Source organism: Acanthopagrus latus, chromosome 6 (assembly GCF_904848185.1).
Source record: "Acanthopagrus latus isolate v.2019 chromosome 6, fAcaLat1.1, whole genome shotgun sequence".
Classification (NCBI taxonomy): Eukaryota; Metazoa; Chordata; class Actinopteri; order Spariformes; family Sparidae; genus Acanthopagrus; species Acanthopagrus latus.
In genome coordinates this window covers 11426230-11450575 of record NC_051044.1, presented here as the reverse complement: position 1 = coordinate 11450575, position 24346 = coordinate 11426230, and the positions used below count along the sequence as shown (strand labels likewise).

At 42.3% G+C, this 24346-nt stretch overlaps 1 protein-coding gene across 8 annotated transcripts in view; it reads left to right on the top strand.

Moving 5' to 3' along the window:
- LOC119021868 (neurexophilin-4) overlaps positions 1-22824 on the top strand; it is a 114658-nt gene extending 91834 nt beyond the window's left edge. For 7 of the 8 annotated variants that reach the window (XM_037102419.1, XM_037102423.1, XM_037102424.1 and 4 more), the window contains one exon: positions 21405-22824. In XM_037102419.1, coding sequence (XP_036958314.1) covers positions 21405-22226 — 822 coding nt within the window. In that variant the 3' untranslated portion in view covers positions 22227-22824. Of the gene's footprint in view, positions 1-1736; positions 1859-21404 lie in introns of those variants that run through there. The other variant, XM_037102426.1, reaches the window with a different exon arrangement.
- Positions 22825-24346: the final 1522 nt, after the last annotated feature.

Below are 24346 nucleotides of genomic sequence, written 5' to 3'. Positions count from 1 at the left end.
TATTTAGAGCAGCTGAGCCTAGTTGCCTCAGTCTGTGTGCAAATAACGTCACTAAACGATGAGACTAAGTCGAGTAGCTCGTTGAAAGAGATAAGAGATGCAGAGTGACTGTTCACTGCCAACTTCATGTAAGCAGACGGTTAAGTCATTACACAGATGAGTGTGTCCCTGGTTGGTCCTTTATCAGCATGGCAACGGTTTAATAAAAAGATTTTTAAAAAAAACTGATATGATAAAAGAGAGGCTTTTGACTTTTACTTCACCTTTTTTTTCCCGAAGTCTCAGTCTGTTGTCGGATCAGCTAAATACAGAGAGTACATGCCAGTCCTCTACATTAACTTCTGTGAAGAGTACATTTTCACAGGTGACCTCCGTCATCATAGAATCCCATAACAAGGTTTGGTTAGGTTTAGGTAACAACACTAATAGATTACATACGTCAAAACAAGTCAATGTTGACTTTTGGTTACACAGATGACACAAACGCCGGTTTCCTCGGTGGAAGTCTGGTATTGTTTGGAGGAGGTGAAGGGCGAAAGAGACACATGGAAAAAGTATTGAAAATAAAGACAAAACGAAGGAGAAGAGGAATAAGAATGAGAAGCCAACGCAGAGGAAGATGCGACCGGTAGGAAGGCTAAATGTTGTCCTGGAGGGAGGGAGAGTCAGCCTGTCTCACTTGCTTGGATCATTAATTTGTGTTCTAATTAGCAGGAATGCCACAGTTGGAATGTGAAGCCTGCGTAAGGACGAGGAGTGTGTGTGTGTCTGTGTGTGTGTGTGTGTGTGTGTCGTGTCTGTGACCTGCCCTGGCTCCAAGTCTCCTGGCTTGTTAGAAATGACAGATTGGCGCTCTCCTGCACCCCCCACCCACCAGGCCCACCCCATTCCTCTACCCAACCCACCCATCTGCTCTGGAAACACGCCAGATCCTTAGACCCGTCTTGTGTTTACGCCGTGTGGGCGTTTGTGTGTGCGTGCGCGCGCCAGTCAGTTCAGTTTTGTCACCGTAGGTCTGGTAGGACCAGTGGGGGAGCTGAAGAGATTTCTAGTCCCGCTTTTGTTGCATCTATCTATTTTTTTTTTTTTTTTTTTTTTTGCTACTTTGAATGCCAAGGCCGAGCTGGTTCTGTTGATATAAGCTGTTTCGCCTTTTAAGTGCATATTGTCCAAACTGAAGCTGTGCTGCACAGACCAGAGTATCTTTGACATCTCTCTGTAAACCAAGTTTGTTTGCTTAAGATGCACATTACGAGTTTGTGGATTCAAAACTTACAAAAAGACCAGTGTGCCGTCCGAGCAAAACTGTGTGTTCAGCTGAAAATGGTTAAGCTTTCCACCCACTGACTGTCAGAAGAGTTCTGTGAAAGTGCTGGGACTGACTTCATAGGTCACTATTCATTTCCTGTGTTTTCGTGCTCATTGTGGCTAAACTGCTTCAGCCAAGCTTTTCATCAGCTGTCCTCTGATTTTTTTAAAGACCCAGACGGTGCAGTGAGCCTCGCCTCCCCCCGGGCCTGCAAACATTCATTTAGATAGTGCCAATATCCAATCTTCCGATACATTTCTTCTGGACATATCTTTAAGGAAAAAAAACGAGGCAGAGAAATGTATCAGTGTTGATATCCTCTGGTCAGTGACATCACATTTATAAAGGCTATGTTTGTGTGTGTGTGTGTGTCTGTGTGTGTGTGTTAACTGAAGCTATTCCAGTAAAGCATCTAGCCCAGGGACAGAGGAGAGCTGCCCCACGCCGTAATTGAACCACAGATCCTGCTGGACTATTAGTCACAAGTCTCGGTCTGTCCAGAGCTTTTTATCGCCGTTGAATCAACACAAGCTGTGTGAACGAGAGCGGGTCAGTAATACAAATGTAGCTATCGCAGCAGTGCCACAATTTTCCTTTAAACAAATCTTCTGCTACAGGTTGCTTGTGCCCGAGAAACACTGCAAGAGGTTTTCTTTTTTGCAGAAGCTTAAGTCGGCTAATGTGACAATCAGACTTTATTGTAAATGAGAGATGAGGATTGATCAAGCGTCATCTTACCAGGCAGTCTGTTTAAAGGATAAATCCAGTGTATTCCTACATGCTGTTTTTTTTTAAGGTTTGTCCGTGTTTTTGAGAACATTGTACTTTCCTAGCTGATTGCTTTCTTTGCAAAAAATAAATAAAAAGATAAATAAGTAAGATGAGGCAAGAAGCAAACACTCAGATGATTGGACTTTTAAACTCAAATTTACTGAAAACACAATGTTTGTTTGCCTCCAGGTAGAAAACCTCTGCATCAGCCTACATATAATTTAATTGTCTATTCTCGCAATGTTATTTCAAAGTATATACATCTAATTCATCTTCAATGCGTGTTTGATGCTTCACTGATGAAAAACACTTTCACTAATGTCAGTTCCAGTTATGGCTGAAAATAAAAGAACTAAACAAGTTAGCTGTTTTCACATATTTTCACAGTGCTGGCCAGTATTCTAGTGAATATTAGCTTAGATATGTGCATATCTATATGGCTGATGAGTATGAAGGGGATGCTGTTTATAAATATGACGTAACTTAGAAACTGCTTGTCTGTAAATGGAGGTGTGTTGGAAAGTGTCACGTCAGTCTTGAAAAAAGAAAATCCATCACACTGCTGTTGCTCAGCATTATAATTTATTAATTTTACTGCTGTTTCGGTCCCTCTGGACCTTCCTCAAGAGCGTTTCAGACTGTTCGTACAGCAATGGTCTGAAATGGACAATGCACAGCCCATTCATTGTGCACATGTGTGGGTTCTCCCGTGGGAGTGTCTCTCTCTTTGTCAAACAGGAACAATGACACATTTATTTGTAAGTGTAAAAATATACTACCTGGTACACACGATAACATTTTTTTCATAACCAAATGTAATTTAACATCTCTCTGCATTCAATTAGCAAGCACTATTGGATTTGAATCTCACGCTGAAAAAAATAGTTGATTGCTAGATCAATAATCAGCAATCGGTTGACAATCGATTTGTCATTTTTGTGATTTTTTTTTTACTCATTCCAGCCTCCAGTTTTGAAGAGCTGCAGCATTCTGTTTGTCTTAGGTGATAATAAAGCAAATATATTTTTAAGTTTTGGTCAGACAAAACATGACATTGATGACACCATCTTGTGCTTGAGGAGATTGTAAAACGCTATTTTTAATTACTTCATGATGTCTTTTACTTATGAAAACAATAATTAGTTGCTGCTTTATTTGCATAAACTTGACATCAGCATAAACACCAGATGTGAGTCTTGTAAGCATCTCTCAATAGGGTGCACACACAGGTGTGTCCGTTTTTATGCATGCATGTGGGCAGCTGTGGTCAGAGATGATGTGTGCGTGCCTCCGTGTGTGTGTGTGCGTGTGTGTGTGTGTGTGTGCGCACATCTGGGTGTTGACAGTGACCAAGTGTTCAGCCACCAGGCAGCACCCTGCAGATGAGATGACCTGAGCTAAAGCAAAACGATTTGGTAGAGCGGGAAGAGGAAAAAGAGGAATACGGCCGTCCTCAGTAATGTGTGCAGGCTGATGGAAAGACGGCAGGCAGGCAGGCAGGCAGGCAGGCACAGAGTGATACAGGCCTACTTAGAGCGGTGGAGAGCATGACACAAATAACTTCAGCGGACACGACTGTCTGTGGAAAGACAATCCCGTGTTTCTCATTTCTCTTCATATCTACTCGATATTGGGTCTCGGAGTGTGAAACCAAGTCGAATGAAGGAAGGACACCATCTCTGGAGGAGGGCGAGCAGAGAGGAAAGACAGAGGGAGGGAGCGTGTGAATGAATACTTCGGACAGTTCTGGATGAGCAGAGACACTGACAGCTTCTCTTTCTTCGTTTTTGTCCACACCGGCCTTCGCCTCTCTCGCTCATTTTCCCTCTCAAACTATCATTACTGCTTTATTCCACTCCTTCAGTCTCCAGAGAGGATTTTCTATGAAGTACAGTACGCACTAAGCAGTCGTTGGATTGATTAGGTTTCTATCTACCGTATACACACGACCCCCATCTTGCGGCTCGTCCTGAGGAGCAGAATGAGAGCAGGGCCGCTGGTCAGCACTCTGGTTTTCTGCGTCCAGATGGTGGATGTGAAAGATCCCAGTTAGGGGTCCCAACGCTGTGTCCTTGAAGCCGGGTGATTTATACACTGGCAAAGGCATCCAAAAGGCAGTAGAGGAGAAAATGTGCTATACATTGTGTGCTGGAATGTGTGCATGTTGTCCTATCTATTGTATCTAACGTTTCATTTTCAGTTCCTTTTAATCAAATTACTCATCCAGAAAAAAGCTGTGCTGGAGCTAATCTTGTGCGTTCTATGCAAATAATACCAGAGGAGCCTTCAGCCTCAGCAGCAGGTGTGTGTTTCTGTGTGTGTGTGTGTGTGTGTGTGTGTGTGTGTGCATAACCTTGAAATGAACAGGGGAATGTCGCCGTGCCCTGCTGCCAGCATCTCTGAGGGGTTTTATTCATCAGAACCTCCCACTGTTTTCTCTCCAATTAACTCTGCCATCAGCCCCGGTGAAGACAGGTCTGCCCCAAGCCAGAGGGCCACGTATCCCCTCGCAGGTTTGGGCTTTGCCCCCGCCAAGCCCTGCTCAGCCCCACATGGCTTACACCCCAAATGCACGAGAGCATCCTTAACAGCAGGGGGGGGAGCAGACATGGAATCGCTTAGGCTTTTCATCTTTGTCTAATCACGTTATTACATCCCAAAAGTGGACCGACTCCCAAACCAGTGAGAGAGAGTGGGAGGCTTGGGCTCTGGCAGCAGGATGAAAAGAAAGTGGAGAGGACGGATGAATGGGGGGATGGAATTAAGGACGAAGGATTGAGGAAATAAAGGAGAAAAGTATCTGGAGCTGGTTGCAGTTCTGGTCATGAGGACATGGATGGTTGGAGGGACAAATGGATGGATGCATGTTGGAAACTAAGGGAGTGGGGGGAAAAGGGGAAGATGAGGGAATGAAGAGAGAAAGTGATGGGAAAGGAAAAAGGATGAAAAAGTGTCAGACAGAAAAACAGCGGAAGGTATCCGGAGGTAGCCTTAACAGTGGTCATGTCATAATCATGGAACTGTGAAGAAATAAAAGGACACTTGGAGAGAGGAAATGAAGCAAGAAGGATGGAGAGGTGAGAAAATAAAGGAAGAAATGAAAGATGTAAGAAAGGTCAAAGGATGAGGGAAGTTAAGGAAGAAACGATCAGAGACAAGTTGTAATTCTTAGTCAGGGATGAACTTGAATGAAGAGAGAAATAAATGAGGGATGAATTAAAGAAGATGGATTTAAGAAATTATGGAAAGAAGGAAGGATCAGGAGGTAGTTACACTTTGGTCTTGGTTTCGTGGATGGGTTGGCAAATGAATGTAGGGATGAAGGAAAAAAGGAGGAAGGGAGGAGAGATTTAAGAAGTCTGGGGGATGAATAAAGGGAGCTAGAATCCATTCAAGGATGGGAATGTGAAAGGATACAAGACAGGAGGGAATTAAAGTTAGTTTGAAAAATTAGGCAGAAATGATAAATGGAGGGTATTAAGAAAGAAAATATCGGAGAAATGTTTTCTTGTCATGGATAAATGAAATGATAAAAAAGAAGGAAATAAAGGAAGAATGCATGGACAGACCGAAAAAAATTTAATGAAGTAGAGAAAGAGGCATCAGGACCCAGTCACTATTTAAGTCCTGGAATCATGGATTGGTGGATGGATAGAGATATGAAGACATGGAAGGACTTAAGGAGGGAAGAAAGAAACAGGAGAGAAAAGGAAGTAGGAAAAAAAGGTGATGGATGTTGATGGATTGAAGGATGGAGAAATGGCATGAAGGGAAGAAAAATGAGGAAATGAAAAAAATACTGGAGGTACTGGATTAAGGATGAAAAACTCCGGAAGGAATAAAGAAACATGTCATGATTTAGGACGTGGTCACGTTGGATGGGCGGATGGACAGATTTGGGGAGGAAAAAAGGAAGGGATGAAGCCAGAACATGGGGATGTTCTTCATATGAGACATATGAAAATTTGGGAAGGGAAGAGGGAATTAAGCACCAGGATGAGGTCCAGTTATTCCATCAATGTCATGTCAGATGGATGGATGAAAGGATGGACAAAGACAGACGTAGGAAATAAAGATAGGCTTGAGAGATGGATGAAGAAGGAATGAGGAGGTAAGGAAGGAAAAATCCAGATCTGGTCGTAATTCTTGTCACGTTATGGGTAGATCGATTAAGACACAGAAGAGTAAAAGAAACAGCTAATGGGGGAAGAAATGAGAAAAATAAAGGGATGAAAAGGGATATGGAATTAGGGATGCATGGAGGAATTGAGGGGTGAAGGAAGGCACAAACAAAGGCGGATTAAACAGAAATGAAATGGGTGGTAGTCATTGGGACTGCAGGTGGTTGGAAAGAAGGGAAGCGAGTGGAAAGAAAAAGAACAGGTCTTTATTATGGTGACTAACTTTGACACGCTCGTGTTGCGCCCAGCGCCAGTCCATCCGTCATCCAGCTCTCCTACTGATGAGCACTGGAAACAAATCTGAGGAAGCGGGGCTTTATTTTGCCGCCTGGTTGACTTGTCGGAGTCGTCACAGACCCATGTGTCCCTGCATCCCTCCCAGACTGACGTCTCCCAGGCTCAGTTTCACCCGCTGGGAATCTCTGCCTCTCTTCTCCCTCCTCCTTTCCATCTCGTCTATTCATTATGCAGATAGTTTGTTGCCCCCCCACCCCCACCCCCCTTCCTTGCCAGTCCCTCGTGTTTATTTGATTCTTTATTTATCTTTCTGCTGTTTATCTGTTTGACGAGTCGCTGTGTATATGCGCTTGATAAGTCGTGAAACACAGAGGGCATCAATCACTGTCACTTAGCTGCTCAACACGTCGCTCATGCTGCCAGAGCCTGAGTACCCTGCACCTCCGCCGAACCTCTCTTGCTTAGTCTAACCTCAGTGAATTTCAAAGTCTTTCAATACATAAATCTATGAGAGACAGAGAGGGAGAAGAGGGGAGTAGATGTGGGTGATGAGGACAAGCGCCTTTGTGCTTTTGCAATCTGAGTCAAATATATGTTTACACGTTTACAAATGAGAAATCCAGAAGCGCAACGTCAGTTTTCATATTCACCCACGCCCATGGCAGCCTGCCTGGAGCTGCGGCCCCCTCTGGTAGCAGACTTCTGAAACAGTTATTTAGATGAATGATTAAAGTTAAGGCACAGCCAGCCTGAGTCTCACCACTCTTATTTAAAGAAGAATGGGATAGCTGTCATCTTTTGATGCATTGCCCGCCATCCGGCATGCAAACGAGACACCCTCACTCCACCGGTTTCCTCCCGGCTCCGTCGTCCCTCCCTTCTTCTCCGATGGGTCCCCAAAGAGTTGCCTCGGGTGATTGATCAGGTGCCAGGGCATCACTGGAGACATGTGGGAAGTCTGCCCACCCAGCCAGCCAGGCGCAAACACTCCGGCATGCTGATCTGATGTGATCAGTAAGATAGGAGAAACAAGGGAGGACTACTGCACGCAGTTGATCTATGGCCACTGAAGTCGGGCTCCTGAGTGCAAAATCTTCTAATGACTTTAAAGATAAAGCATGGTGAGGTTTATATTCACCCCTTTCTTTGTCTGCCTTTCAGCAGATGGCGTAGGGAGATGTTAGGGATGCAGGATATGAGAGTTTAGCTGTATTTTCATGGTCCTGTTTGAAGAATTTTGTAGTTTTTGGGTTAGGGCAGGTGTCAAGTACTTTCCATTCAAGCTGTGAGACTGCAGTTGACAAGAATTTAGTTCACCTGGGCAAAATTTATTTGGTTTGCCAGCAGGATTACTCAAAATCTAATGAAGGGTTTTCCACAAAACTTGGGTGGGGGATGGCTCTCGGCCCAAAACAGACCACACGAACCTTGGTGAAGATCCGCATAAAGGGACGGATCCAGGGGCCTTGGGGGAGGTATGGGATCTAATGAGTGCTTTTCTAGATTATTTATATATTTTCTTTTTAATAAAAGAAAGTAAAGTCTATGTGTGGGAAACACTAATATATATTTGCACGTGTCACTGCTGGACACATAGGCCCGCCTCTCTAAGATTTTCAATGAGCAGAGAGAAAAGTGGTGGCACCAGCAACATGTCCTGGTGTCACAGCTGCTTCGAGCACCGACTGTTTTATGCAGTGGTATGTGCTACATATTTGTATTCTTGTTGTATCACAGAACCTGGTTTTAACAGTAATGAGGTTTTATATTTTGTGACACGAACATAGCCTACCTTGCTACAGGCTTTACTGTGTGCCTGGAGGACGCCAATCCAGTCACAAGGTGTCGGCTTTTGCTCTGCTGCCATCATTATTCCACATATCGACTAATATTAACCATGTGAAGGTATAAATACAACACAACCTGCCTGATCCATTTAAAGGCTGTTGCTACATTTCCTTTCTTGGGGTGAATATAGCCATCCTATTGTTTTGTCCAGGCTGGTACATTTGAGAGTCAACTGTTTTCACTGATTAGGCTGTGAGGCATTGTTTAAACATACATGAAAGAAAACTCCCACACACATTGCTTGCATTGATACCCAATGTTTATTGTATGATCTGGCAACACTCATTGGGTGATTGTACAGTCCTCTGGGATAATATCTTACATAGTCCCATAATCCTCCTTGTTTTTACAAAAGATGACGTTAGCAGGGACGTTCTGGTCTATTTAGGGCTGTTATGTGAGTACATAACCTTATTTCTTTGCGCTATGGAGGCTGTCAGTAACTGTGGAAAACCAATTGATTTCATCATACCTCGAGTTTTCGCTTGTGTTGTTCTTTTCAAATTTGTAATTCATTGTGACCTTAGGTTCACCCGAGTATTTTACAGCAGAGAGTTGAGAGTGGCTGAGAGTTATAGTAAAAGCGGTTATCAATTTATTGCAATGTGTTTCCAAGCATTGTACTTCAACTGTAAGCAAGAGTAAATGTTGGCAATGTACTTTTCTGCAGATGACGGATATGTCGTGTGCTTAAAATGTAGTCAAAAATCACTTAGTTAGGGTTAGGAGAAGATCATGTTTCAGCTTAAAATACCTGTTTCGTTGCCACTACACTGTTTTGGAGGTCCCAACTTGTAAAAAATATCCAGGTGGATATTCCAGCTGGAATTGCCACGAGGTCTCCTTGAATAAATCCAGTGGTGTCACACTAACAAATGCTAAAACATAGAAACGTTTGACACATACTAATGTGAAACTAACTGCCAAATGTCATACTTCTTTGTACAGATACGGTCAACAGATGAGCATAAAGACTAGGGCTGGAGACTTCAGGAATTTAAAGTGCCAAATCAAGAAATAGTCCAGCACACAACCCCCCTAACAATACAATCTAACAATAGGTTGTTTTTGTGACCTTCGGACAGAGCCACGCTAGTTGTTGTGATAAGCTAACCAGCTGATGGCTGCTGTTTTATATTTACTGGCACCGTTTGAGAGTGGTATCCATCTTCTCATCTTGCTCTCTGCCAGAGAGTAAATGTGCATATTTCTCAAAAGAGAAAACTGTTGCTTAAAATTCATGACAAAATGTCTTGGTGCTTGATTGGACCACTGCACAATGTTATAGTGATCTATTTGACTATTATCAAGGTGGTTTTTTAAACAGTAAAAGAAGGCAGAACAACTCTGCACAGCACTGTCTAACTTCTACTGACCCCTCTGCCTCCACTGGATCCCAGTTGCAAACCTTCTGCCAAAACACAATCGCTATTATAGAGATAGTCATCTATCTAGTGCTTAAGGTTAATTTAAGATGCTAATTAATGAAACATTAACTGTTCAGTAAAATACAGCAAGACATATAACCCTGAAGGACCTTAAAATGTTTTCCAAGTGCCAAAGCAGGGCAGCAGAAACTGAAAACTGCCACGAAGGTTTTTTCTGCTGCACATCTTTAGTTACCTCGTGTGCCACAGTGTGGGATTTCCACATTTCCCCCTCAGTCCAATCGTAGCGCCATCTGCAACATTTTGCAATATTGTCAGTGTATAACACTTAATCTAGCACACAATACCTTCATAAATCCTCTTATGTAGACATCAAATGGCAGAGAACACTGTCTCACATCTTTTTTTTTCTTTCTTTCTTTCTATCTTTCTTTTGATACCTCATCCGAACAACACTATGGTAGAACTGCATATGCGGTACATATGAAACTTTTGTTCATGATCAACCAGAACACTTTTTATATTTTGCCTGATACATGGGGAAAAATACTTCATCCCTTCTTTAACTAAAATTATCTCGGAGCTGAGCCGGTCTTCTTGGAAACAATATTACAGATATTACTTCTCAAGAAACCTCTGATTATTCTCTATGGGGTGAAGTGATTCTCATTTTTGGCTTATTGCACTCATAATCTCACTGCTTGTCGTATATATATTGTCTTTTTACCTTGTCTCTCGTTCTTTGCACTTTCTTTTCATATTGTCTTACAGACCTCTCTCTGCCTTCTCTACACTAGTTCTCTTATTCGTTTTCTCCTTCTCCCTTACTGTGTTATCTGTCTCGGCTCCATTTCCTTGCTCCCTGATACTCCCTGACTCAGTAGCTTTCATTTTCATGATAATCCAGCGACACCACTGGACTGCGAAATCGCTTTTACTGCCTTTTCCTTTTCTCCTTCTTTCTCTCTCTCTCTCTCTCTCTCTCTCTCTCTCTCTCTCTCTCTCTCTCTCTCTCTCTCTCTCTCTCTCTCCATCTCCCCTCTCTCTCCCTTTATCTTTCTTCCTCCTGGCTTTATTTTGCTTTTTGTAATTAAATGTCATTTTCAGTTCTCCCATTTTGAGGGTGAATAAGGGAGAAAAGTTTCCCTTTTTTTTTAATATGTGATCGTTGTCAAAATAGAGAGGAGTCACTGCTGGTAAAATTGAACATGTCTTAGCCAGAACCACCAGTGCATATTCTGTTCAGCTCCAGCAGCAGTGAGTACTTTAAAAATTATGAAATTTCCTTCAACCAAAATGGGTATAGTTTCAACTTCTATCATATCCGTGTCCGTCTGTCTGTCTAAAGGAATCTATCTGTCCATTTTCAACCCTTATTCGGCTTCAGGCAAAGAAACCAAGACATTCTTCTTTTCAGTCCCGCCCTAAAACATTTCCAGGGGGTCCTGCCGCATTCATAAAGGTGGGATTTTGTAATCCCTGGGAGGAGACCCGTGTATCTGCCTGAGGTGCAACAGGGAGACTGGAAATGCCCAGAGCACCTCAACTGACCCCCCTTCAATACATGTAGCTGTGTCTGTGCTCCAAGCTCCTTCCGGATATCTTACCCCTCAACCCAAAGGCAAGGCCCAGACACCCTGTGAAGTTCTGACAACTCCAGCATTGTTTCACACTCAACTCTCAGATACTCAAGTCTTAAAGTCCCACTTGCTTTGTGTGTTTTTCTCACCTGCCCACAAGTCAGCCTCAGTGAATGCCCCCCCCCTTTAGATCACCTGCCAAGCAGCATTCTCAGTTTATCTCAAGTGCAGCATGCTCTTCATTTCGCTTAAGGCCATATTTTCTGTCTTTCGTTTTTGTCTTTGTGTCCACACAATATTGAAAAATAAAAAGACTGCAGTATTTTTCTTTTCTGCGTGATGTTTTGCGTGATGTTTTGCGTTTTGAAATTTAAAAAAAAAGTGCCCACAAACCACACAAAACAGTCACGTAAGTAGCAATTAGCAATCTAATAAACATCTCTAAAAACCAGAACTGAAACGGCAAATATACAACAACCAAATTCAATATTGGTGTGGGTGTGATAGTGTGAAGGTTTCGTCCCACAGGTCAGTCCACCTGGTCAGTAGTCAGTTTTGTTTGCCCCACTAAACGCCAATTTATGCTCCATTCACATATGAAAATAGGCGTGACAGTTTCATACAATATAAGCGTCTCTGCCCACATATGTCCGTGAATGCTTCACATTGGCATAGACGTTAAGCAACACAACCACTTTGTCCATCGCCACTGTACAGTCTCCTCCCATTTATAGTATTTCTTCCTCTTTTGGCCACACGCTACACTGCTCCCCACAACTACCTTAACTATGCATATGTTCATCTCATGTTGAGCATAAATGATCCTTAACCCAAAACAGTTGAGTTACAATCCAGTTCATGAACACACAAAAAAAGACAAGTCAACTCTGCTCCCGGTAGCTCCTGAAGAAGCTCCGACACACAAAACCACACATCCATCTGATTATTCCACCTTCTGAGCCAGCCTCCAGAGACAAAGCTTATGTTTTACCACAAGCTGCCTACGAATACATGGACTTTACAAGATGATCTGATACTGAGGGTAAACCTGCCGTATCTTTTCTCCACTGACGGCCCTGAGACGTAATCAATTTGCATGCAGAGCTGTGTATCCAAATGCTCCTGAATAATGAATTATATCATGCATCTTTTGTCATTAGTCATGGAAAATAAGAACTGTGGTAGTTTTCCTTTTTTTCATCAAGCAGCAAAAAAGGTTGAAGCAGGACGTGGTTGAGTTGATTTTCATTACTTGTCATCAGACATTCTGAGCACAATGTCAATGCTGAAATGAGAACAAGAAGCCCTACCGCAAAATACGTGATTTTTGCTGCGAGAGGTCTCTCCACCAAAAGCAAGAAAATGATTGCGATGGATTGATGATGTTTGAAAGTAGTTTGGGATTGTGGGAGTTGTTGTCTTTATTGTTACACAACCACCAGTGCACCATCCATCTGACATGTTTTATTCCATTTCTGTTTTGTCACATTCACAAACTTCCTTCCTCACTCTCTGACATGTCACCTGGTGTTTCTTTGGAAGTTATCTCGACAGGTGACCAAATGAATCGCACTGTTGCCTTGAATAAAATTAATGATTTCTTTTGGTTTGAACATTGTTGCAAACGTTTGATAAAATCTAAGAACACAGCTTGATAAAATATATATCAAAGGTCTCCTCATTTTATACATTTTAATGCAGAAGTGTATATATTATATCTTTTCAAGTAATTTCTGCCTACTTGCTGCTTGTACCCATTACGTGCTATCGACCCACAACATTTTTTCTTAATCTGACTTATTACTGCAGATTTTCCTGCTGCTTGATTTTCTGTGTTTACCTGTTCCAAACCTGCTTGTCTGTTGCCAATTACAGATCTCAGAGTCTGCTTTTGGTTCCCTACTTTGTCTACCACAAAATGCATCTGCTGCTCACTACCATTTTTTGTTCACACTTAGCAACATATATGCATTTCCTTTGGCAAGATCACAAATCTGATTGTAATCCTGTTTGATATTCCTGGACTACGTGCAAGTGCAGGTTGGCCTGACTCCAGCGCCCAGATAAGCTGTTTGGTAACTGCCAAAAACTCCAGAAGGAGAGCAACTTGTAAATTTTAGCAAATGAGTCACTGCAACAACTATCCATCAGCTAACTCAAACACAGGAGATGAATCACATTTATGGATTAAGAGCCTGAGACTTCAGTTTTTCTTCTTCGCAGACTTTCAGTCACCCACACAGATGATCAACCACTTCACAAACTGGTTCCAGCAATCTGATTTTAATCCGCCGCAAATGCTTTCTGGATTAAGTTACACTACTAAAGTGACTAAAGACTAAAGAGTGTAAATGAGGTCTTAGAACTTGTGAACAGGGAGGGGTCGAAGTTAGGGGTGGGATAATTTAAGATTTTAATGCTGATCACGATGCGAATACTCAGGATTAGTTGTTTGTTGTGATTTTCCATTACTGGGATACATTTCTGTCCCAAGAACCAGCACCTTCAATTTGCTCTTCCATCTGTCTCTATGACAAACATTTAGTTCTGTTCATGAAACAGTTTGATTTGTTTCCCAAAGAAACAGTTTTCACTAAACAAAAAAAATGTCATGTCATTATCCGTAACCGCTTATCCCTTTCCATGGGGTCACGGGGTGTTGCTGCTGGAGCCAATCCCAGCCTTGTCTCAGGGCGAGGGCAGGGTACTCCCTGGACAAGTCGCCAGCTCATCGCAGGGCCCTCACTGATGAGCAATGTGGGGTTCAGTATCTTGCTCAAAGAGCCGGGATTTGAACTAGCGACCTTTCGATCACTAGTCGACCTGCTCTACCCGCTGAGCTACAGCCGCCCCAAAAAAAAATGTTTAGAAAAGATATAGCACGAAGGAATTCTGTATCAAAGACTAGATCTTTGTTATATAGCCTATTTTGTTGAGTTGTTGTGTTGTGTGTTATCCCAAATGTTTCCGACAATGTTCAAACCTAAAGATATCCACAAGTTTACTCAAGGTAACGGTAACTACTCTACTTTCAGGATACAGAAGTCTGCAAACAAGACAAAATTTAAGGTGAATAAACACGAACATGAATTAAGTTCTCTGGTTGCAGTCAGGCTGATAGATAAGAGAAAAAATAAAGACACCTTTTGAGCTCTCCTCCTGTTGGTAAGCAGCTCCAGATCAGAGAAGAGTCCGACTGGACTGACACTGGGTCAGCTCCAGACACTCTAGTCAGCTCTGTACATATGGTACATTAAATCTTGATGATTATGCCGATAGTTTAGATTATATTGGCCAGAATGATCATGATGTGTAATTTTCATATTGCCCCATGCAGCTGGAACAAAGATTAAGTGGCAAACTTCAGCTTCAGCTTCAGCCCCCTGATTCAATAATTAAATAAATAATAAATAATTTACCAGTCTGGGATCAATAAAGTGATTCTATTCTATTCTATTCTATTCTATTCTATTCTATTCTATTCTATTCTATTCTATTCTATTCTAATCTATTCTGTGTCCTTTGTCCCACAGTCCAAATCACTGTGAATGGTCTGTCTTACCTTCAGTTGTCACTGAGACGCCAACATTCTTGACTTCCTTCACTCGGGGCAGCTCCTTTCCCCTCAGGAGAGAGAGGACGATTCACTGTTTTCAAACGCTGTACATTTACTCGGAGGTGCTGACCCTCGTTGTATCCGCTTCACACTCAGCTGCAATAAACTGACCCAGCGTGCACCGGACGACAGCCCAGTGAAGCCAAAAGAGAACATCATGGAGGGAAAGGCATTCTGGACCTCAATAGAATAGTCACTCAAATTCAGGGTCCTACAATGCAACTCATACCTCGCTATCGATAGTTGCTTAAAACATGATTTTCAGAAATGGAGATGGAGCATTTTAAGGTAAACAGTGACTTCAGAGTAAAAGCTGATGCGTGTTAGGCTTTTACAACATCTTATCTTGAATTTGTGTCCTCAAACTGCTCACAAAGTTCTCTTCCCTTCAAGAGAAAATCTGAGTTAAACCTGAAAAGACCTCAAAAGCCATTTCTGCTTCTAATCACAACAAGCAATAAAGGAGCAGAAACAGAAAGTAAAAAAAGAAAAAAAAAAAGAAAGAAAGAAACTATGAGGCATCAGAGCCTGTGGTTTATAGTGCGGTGGGAGTGGAACTGTACATTTGACTCTGTGACAGCAGATCAATGCAGCCTGGAGCTGAGATAGAAATGAATTGATTGTCACCAATAAAACTCCAATTAAACAAAAGAACAAGCCTGGGAGAGAGCTCGGAGACAAGCAGCTCTCATCTTCTCATCACTTCTCGGTGGGGGGGAGGGCAGGAGAGGGGAGTCGGATGTGTGCCGGGGAGCCGGTGAGCGAGGTCCATTTCCTCTGAAAGCTCTCGCTATCAAGGAGGTGGGGAAGTTATGGATGAAAGGGAGAGTGCGTGAAGTGCCGACAGGATCAGATAGCCGATAGACGAGAGAGAGGGTGAAAGCAAAGGGAGAGCAGAGACATTGATCCGAGGCTTCTTTAATGACGAAAAGAGATCTTAATTGTGGTGGCATGTGATATATCAGGTTTCTGGAGCTGATCTGACCTTCTCTTATTTAATAAGTTCATGTGAAGCCTTCTCTCTCGTCCACGAACCCTTTTTCTGTCTGCCGGTGTCTCGTCTTCTCTTTCTGTCGCCCGCAGTTTCTCACAGTCTGAGCGACCCTCATAATCTCCTCATTGAACAATCCCTACATTTCATTCTCGCCTGCACTTCCAGGTAGGTTACAGGCGTCCCATCTGAGCAACGACTAAAGATGCTCTTTGCTCATATAAACCTTCCAAATGAAGTTAAAGATGATTAATGTTTGCCATTCCTAGAAAATGTACAAGATCTCCTTACTCTCTCCCCTCCTCATCTCACTTCTCCACTAATAGCATTTTCTTCACTATCCTCCTCTATCTCCCAAGCTCTGTAATCTGATTGTTCCTTCTATGATTGTGCTGTTATTGAGTTGCCTCTGTCATACATATGTATAAGTCCACCACAATACTTATTCCACCTTCTGCTACGATTTCCCACAGCATCATAGCCAAACAGGAACCTCTTTCCTAAATGGAGGAAACACTAATGCTGTGTGTTGACACGAGAGGAGCATCACTACGTGGGGGGATTTCACATGTTGGGAGCCTGAAATAGCCACGCTATGGGAACCTATAGCATTAAACAGGTCAAGGCTTCTCAGACTTTTATTTTGAGGTCACTTCAATGGGGGTGAGAAGCTGTTGAGGTATTACAGCATTAGAACGTACGTGCCTCCTGTCCAGCACTTTGGTCCAGACTGAAATATCATAACAACTATTCAATGGATAGTTGTGAAATTCATTGCCACATTCATGGTGCCCAGGGGACAAATCCTAATGACTTTTGTGATCCCCTGACTTCCTGCAGGGCCACTACACGGCTCGTTTTTGCTGTTTTGAGTAAGCTATCTATTAATGATAACTATTGGATGAAAATCGGTACAAACACTTGAGCCCCTCTCGGGCTGAATTGTAATAACTTTCATGATTCCCTCACTCTTTATCTCATTCCCAACTCCTGAAACTCTAAGGTTATTGGAAATGTAATTAATTTTGCAATATGAACATATCATAAACTAATGTGTCAGACAAATATAAAGTTCTTGATAGCCGTAAAGAACTTTTCATTTTTACTTATCTGACACATTAATTAATTACATTGCCATCAGCCTTAGAGGATCCAGGAGTTGGGAATTAGATAAAGAATCAGCTGTTTTACAATTGTATCTTGAATTCGCGAATTAAGCCTGCTAATGTGCTAAAGAAGGATGCTGCACACAGTCAATATCACACCTGCTCAACATCAGCATGTTAACATTACCAGTGCTACTATCTAGTCTGTCTGCTGTCATAATTGATGTCTAATATGTAAAGCTATGTGATGTTAAGATCACCACTTGAACAGATTTACTTGTCAATATAGGATTTCCATAGATGTAGGGTGAAAATAAAATCACTAAATAACCAAAATGTGATGAATTACAGTTGATGCATGTTAGTGATCAAGCCCTTTTCAACTGTAACATATAAGCCTCCCAAATTAAGTGGCTCCGTGTGTAAATAAAATGTGTCCACTGTGTGTTTGTGCGTGCGTTCACACGAGTGTGTAGGTGTAGGGATGTGCTCGTGTCTGCAGCAACATCCCTCTGGCTTCTGCTCTGAAAGTTACTCCTCACTCATTGTAATCTAACCAAGTAGAGGCTGAGGAGGGTGAAAAAGCACGTAGCGGTATTTTTCAAGCCGTCTATCTTTCACCACTTGCAGCGGTCTGATGTGACCTTATAGCAAACATCCGCTGCTTTGCAAAAAGTCCATAGCTTATGGATTTCGTGTCAAGAGAAAATATCTGATATTTCTTCTAACAAATCCTCGCCTTTTAAATGGATTTACTGTCCGGCGCAAAGAAAATTCATATTTATGCTAATTGAAAGTCCATCTATTTATCGGTGTCTGTTGGCATTTATTACTTTTGTGCCAAAGAAGAAGAAGCCCTCTCTCCATGCCCATCGTTCTCCACTCAATCGATGTTCTGTTAAAGTTGCTGACTGTGTACAGTTGCCCCCCAGAAAGACTCGCGCCATCCTCAGCCCTCATCATAAAATCATTTCTGGGCTTCATACAGTTGACCCTGAAGGTTAGGTTGAGGTTCATAGCGTGATGTTGCCGCTGAAGACGGTTAAGGATTATGATGATGGTGCTAGTTTGAGCTGTGTGCCATCAGCAAGAGAAATGATTAGGACTGCACCAGCAGAGTGTTGGCCCTGACAGATGGCAACACATGGAGCTAGCTGACAGCACTGCTGACAGCGCATTCACAGGAAGTCCCCATCTTGCATACACTGTACTCGCTGTTTGTTGCTGTCCGTATTCTGATGTTTTTCTGCCATCAGCTGCAGCTTACTCCTACCCGTCAACGCCAAAGTCAGCTCGCATCACCAATTCACCATTTCAGAATTGCAAGCGGACTGCAGAGGCCTCCTGTCGTAGCACCGAAGGGAGTTGAGGTCTGTTAAAGGTCTCCCCTGGATCATTATCCAGGTCGCTGGTCATTCATCACACCTTTCATTCATTCCTCGAGTGGTCAATAAACTTTCAGTTATTTTTCCCTCAATCAATCTGCTTGGAATCAGCTCTGCGGGCATGTTAATGAGTGGCCAAAAGACACAGATACATTAATTGAATGACTGAATACATTAAGGGCTGCACTGAGTGCCGCACTGTTGCCTCTGCGAATAGCAAAATGGAGTTATTATTAGGTTCAGTGATTGATGAAAGATAAGGAGAGCTCGAGCACAAACCTGTCGGTTCCACTGCCCTGGATACGAATGAAGGGAGACAGAAACTGTCCTCGCACGAGTGCGAGTAGACACAAAGATCTGATCCTGTACTCTTTTTTGAAATGGTGTATTTTTTCATTTATTTTTTTGGTTTGTTTATCCACCAGGAGAACAGTTTTAAACTCCATCCAAATACATCCTCGGGGGAAGCACATGTAACCTCTCCGAATAGTTGTAATAGTTCTCGCTGTCACTTCATGACAGCTCCGAGCTTGAAGTGTGCATGTGTGCGAATGTGTGGGTGCGTGTGTTTTTAAAGTGTGTGTGTGCGTACATATATGCATATGGATGGGAGCATGGCAGTGATGTGATTGATGAGACATGAAAGAGAGCAGAGGAAGATTTCCAGTCAATCAGCCCTGTGAATAACCACCCAGGATGTGGATTAAAGGCAGAAAAGCTGTCTGAACTAACAAAGAGTCACATCCATTACCTTACACACTGAGTTGTTTTTCTCTCTGGAGCAACACTGACAACAAAATTAAAGTGTGTTAACAAAAATAGATGGTGTTGTTTTCTTGGATTTTAAGAGATGAAGCGTAGTAGGATCTAACACTCTGGATGCTCGTGAAAAAGATCTCTGCAGTAGAGTGACCTATACAACATTTAGAATTATGGTAATGTGTATCAAATGAGCTGACGCATAATGGCTTTTCTGTTTATTAGGTTGTGTCCAGACTGTTGCAAGATTGGAGTGGAATTATTGTCAAATTTTGGATAACCTAGCTGCTCGGGTTTCTAAAGAGGTAAAGAGGTCAATCAAGAGCTAGTTGAAGGAGGTTGATGGTTCAACCCTCAGTAGTGTGAACAGCACAACAGACAGGGGACTGGTATTATATATGTTATGTTTTGCCCACTACTTTATGTTTAGTGCTCTTGATTAAGATCCAGAAACACTGAGATTTATACAGATGGACGACACGACAAATCCTCAAGAGTGAAGCTGAAACATCTTGATGGTCCCCTGGAGGCCGGCTGCAGCACACGTCATAAATCCTGCCATCTTTAGGGGTCGTACAGGTGCTGGAAATCCTTTTAGAGACTTAAATTTCAATGCAGTATTTTCAAGGTTTGAAAGATGCTTGGAGTTTAGAAACTCCTTCATGTTCGATGTATAGGATGACAAGTCTTCTTTCAGACGGATGACACATTTTGAAACTTTCTTGGTTTTCTCCACTTTTTCAGCTCTCTGTGGAGAGATATCATAAAACATAATTTTGGTTGATTGTAGCACAACAACATCTGATTTAAAATTATGAAGTGAAATAATTTGGGGTGTATATATGTGATTTAAAACAAATGTAAGTGGCCGGAAAAAATGCAACAAGAAAATGCTTGAAAATGCTTCAATCTGGCAAATGTAGAAGTAGAAGATAGTAGATGTAGAAGCTGGAGGATCACTGCACCTCAGTGGCAGAACACTGGCTGAACTAAAAAGCAAAAGCATAAAAAAATGTCCAAAAATGTTTCGCAAAGATGCTCTCGGTCATTTTAGATCATTTGTACCACGCTCATGACAGTGTTCAATTTTCTGACAAGTGTGTTTTAATTTGTTATTTGAGGGTAAAAGCACAACCGTAGATGACAGCCTAGTCCTGCTTGAGACTGAGTCAGGCGGGTATGTGTGCATTAAATCAATACCGCGCCTCGATCAGCTCGATCAGCCTGCGTAGACTTTGGCTCCAAATGACAGCATCAGCACAATATGGCACCGCTTTTATCCAGAATATTTTGGCTTCATATTTGTACAGTGGTATTAACAGCCAATTAATTGTACTTTTAGTGTATACTGCAGCTGCCCTTACATAGTAGATACTTCTGTATGCAGTAGGCATACAATTGGGACTAACTACTTCTGTTGACAATGTGCCTTGAAATTTGACCCTCTTGCTCCCTTATCTATCATAGCCTAGTGTGTAGTTTTGGAGTACAAAGAAAAGGTATTTACACTTGAGTGCGTCATTGCGGAGTCTGTCATTCTGTCACATGAGCTGTCATCTGTCAGTGAGCTGGGTAATTTGTGCTCTCTCGTCCTTGTTTATAGTTCTGTGACACACCGTGACGTATCTGCCACTGTGCGGAGGATTGCATCAGAAAAAACAGAGAAGCATGCTGCAATTTTTGGCATACTGCGTTGCACATACTTCATATTGGGACTTACTAAATCTTTTTCTGGCATACTAAATAGTATGGTAGTGTGAGTGTTGGAGCGCAGGGTATGTTGAAATGCATCAGCCATCTTCAGATATGTCAGTGTCCATAACCCTAAAACTGCTTCATAGTTGTGGCAATGTGCCAGGTTGACATTTTTAAACCGGATTTTAATCCCGAATTTGTTGCACCATATTGGACTGAATTCTCAGCAAAATCCTGACACCTGATCAATTTTCCAAACAATCTGAGCTTTGGCTCCTCAGATGGATTGATGGCACGTCAAACAATTTGGTCAGCTGTCATAAAGTTTGAGCAGTTCTTTAACTGTTTTCCACAGGGTGGCTGTCAAAACATCTATTTGAAACTGTCACATAGTTTGGGGGAATTTCCTGAAAAGAGTGTTGGTTTTTCATGGGCATCGACAGTTTCCTTGAGAAAATGTGAAAATACAAATTTAATAACCTCTGACCCATCAGTAAAGTTTTTCTTCTTCTTTCTATCTTGTTTCTTTTCACTCCAGGTCCAAGGGTTGGAGAAGCAAGTGGACTTCTCCGACCTGGGCCCAGTGGGGTCTGTGATGAAGACTCTCCCATATGGCATGGGTGGAGGCCCAGTGGGAGGAACGACAGGTGGCATGGTGAAGCCTCCTTACCAAACACGTATCTTCTCCACTTCGATTGACCAGACACCCATGAAATCCAAGCCACCCAACTACAGTTTCTTTAACCCATACGACACGGCCCGGAACCAGTCCCTGCTCTTGGACCAGACAGGCTACCGCTCGAAGCGCAAGCCGTCACTAAAGACGGCCATGAAGACCAAGAAGATATTCGGCTGGGGCGACTTCTACTTCAACGTCAAGACCATGAAGTTCAGCTTGTTGGTGACGGGGAAGATTGTGGACCACATCAACGGGACGTTCACTGTCTACTTCCGCCACAACTCGTCCAGCCTTGGCAACGTGTCGGTCAGTATCGTGCCACCGACCAAGGTGGTGGAGTTTGAGGTTCTCCAGCAGCAGCAGCAGCTGCACCCTCACACCCGGCAGGAAGTCCAGCTTCAGGAGACCCACCAGACCACCATCGACCCCAAAGAGGCAAAGACCTTTAACTGTCGGGTGGAGTACGAGAAAACCAACAGATCCAAGAAGCCCAAACCCTGCCTGTACGATCCATCTCAGACCTGCTTCACAGAGCATACCCAGTCCCACGCTGCCTGGTTGTGTGCCAAACCCTTCAAGGTGATCTGCATCTTCATCTCTTTCTTTAGCATCGATTACAAGCTGGTTCAGAAAGTGTGTCCGGACTACAACTTCCAAAGTGAGCACCCTTACTTTGGATAAGTAAGTGAGACTAAACTGAAAAGAAAAGAAGAAGAAAAAAAAAGAGACAATATTAATTACGACGATGATGATTATAATGGTGGAAATGATAGTCATATTGATTACTATGAGAAAGCAGGGGACAGTTTTTTGCCTCTATGCTGCTGTGAATTTTGTGGATTTAAATCAAGTATAATCAGAGTTAAGGATGGTTAGGATATGGCTGATCTCTCTGACTTATTTTCCAACTTTGTATTTGCTAACTTCTGTTTTTATTTGATCTTTCCTTTCTGTAAATAATGTACTCAACCGCAGCACACTTACTGTTTTTAGATATTTGTTTCCCAGTGTTATTACTTTTTTTGCCTTTGGACAGTTCGGTTGAAAACAGCTAGAATCAGTATCACGCCCTCCGAGTACAACGGGAGCCTCCGAGGCGGCTGTGCTGTGCCGTCACCGTGCGGCAGGCGTGATGTTCTGGTAGACTGACTGTTAATCATCCTCTCGGCTCTACATTTCAAACCCTGGATATAAGAGAGTTATATGTATGAGAAATGCTATGCTGGATATGCATACAATATACTGTATGAAAAAGCACATTAAAATCTCCTAAACTATCTGTCTTTCTCTGTGTCGATGATTTTTTTTCTTTGTCCACAGCTAGAAGCACAGTGTCAGGGCACAAGCTGTGCAGCACATTCATGCTATCTAGCTCGCTATAATGAACTAAGTTACATTTCTCTCTGATTGGGAATTCATGCCCAAGCTCTCTGTGAAGATATGTAATTTTAATTTTCTAAAATATATTGAAGGAAAGACAGTTATGGATTCAATTATAACATGAAAACCAGCAGTGAAACATTCTTAAGATGATGATAGTGTTTGACTCCGTTTAAAGGGAGCTGGTGCGTTGCAGCGGTAGAATCCAAAGCAGGTGTCTGATATGATTTCTGATCACATTTACCTTGAAACTGAACAAGAAAAATAAGTATTGTCTTGGAGGCAATATGACTGACAGATTTCTGTTTGTTTGATCGCGCGAGCAAAGTAAGTATTGCACATCTGAGCAAACATTTTTCAGTTGCACCTAAACCTCCAGGTGGCTTCATCACATTTTATTGACTGCTGTATTACGGTTGTAATCTCAGCTACCTAATAATATTTACTTTTTCACTTCTCTCTTTGTGCTAAAAATACGAGCTTATGGAAAGATGAAGCATCCCAGCGTCGCTATTGCTTAAAAAATATGCATCCAGATTAAAGATCAACTCACCCGCCTCTTCCTTGATGACATTATTCAGCAAACACACCTCAAACACCTTCTGCCTTCCTTCCTTTTTCTCTCTCAGCTGAGTCGTTGGCTCTTTTCTTGCCACATTTTTGATCTGACGATAATGGAGCTCAGAATTTCATTAGAAAACACGCAGCCGATGCTAATTGAATCTTCATCCCACTCTGGCTCGATACCCTATTATGCTCTTGATCAATTACATTGAGATGGAGGTCCAGGGAGGTCCATGTATCTTACACAAGTTGCAGTGGACAGTCGGGACACAGATTGATGGAGTCGCAGCGACCCAGATTCTCTGGAGTTTCCCTCGTTTTCACACAGTTTTCTTTACAGTGGTTTGACGAACGATCACAGGATTGGTTGTGTGTGACGGTACACGTTTGTGTGTGTAAGTAGGTGTGTGATTCCGATTATCTTTATTTATGCCTTTATTTGTTTGTGATTGTTTACAAGAACTCCAACAAAAACATATAATAAATAGAGCCGGCTCTCACCACTGATAACCTGAACCGGTTCAGCTCTGATTCACAAGCTCCCAATTCGATTCAATTTCGATTTGATAATGATTCAGTAAGGGATATTTCAGTCACAAAACCAATTTTTCTTGGTTATGATGAAGTTTCTGAGAGGAACTTATGCAGCCAATTGTACAATGAACTATAGTATTGTTAACATTAAGAATTTAATCAAATGGTTTTGGAGAGTTGTGGTTTGAATGTGCTTACTAGAAATTAACTGGATATTGTTATGAATTTAGCATCTAATAATTCAAAGTTGTGAAGGAAAGAACAAGAAGATAATGAAAGATGTGGAGAAGCGCTGTAGTTACACAGTGAATGGAAACTCCGCC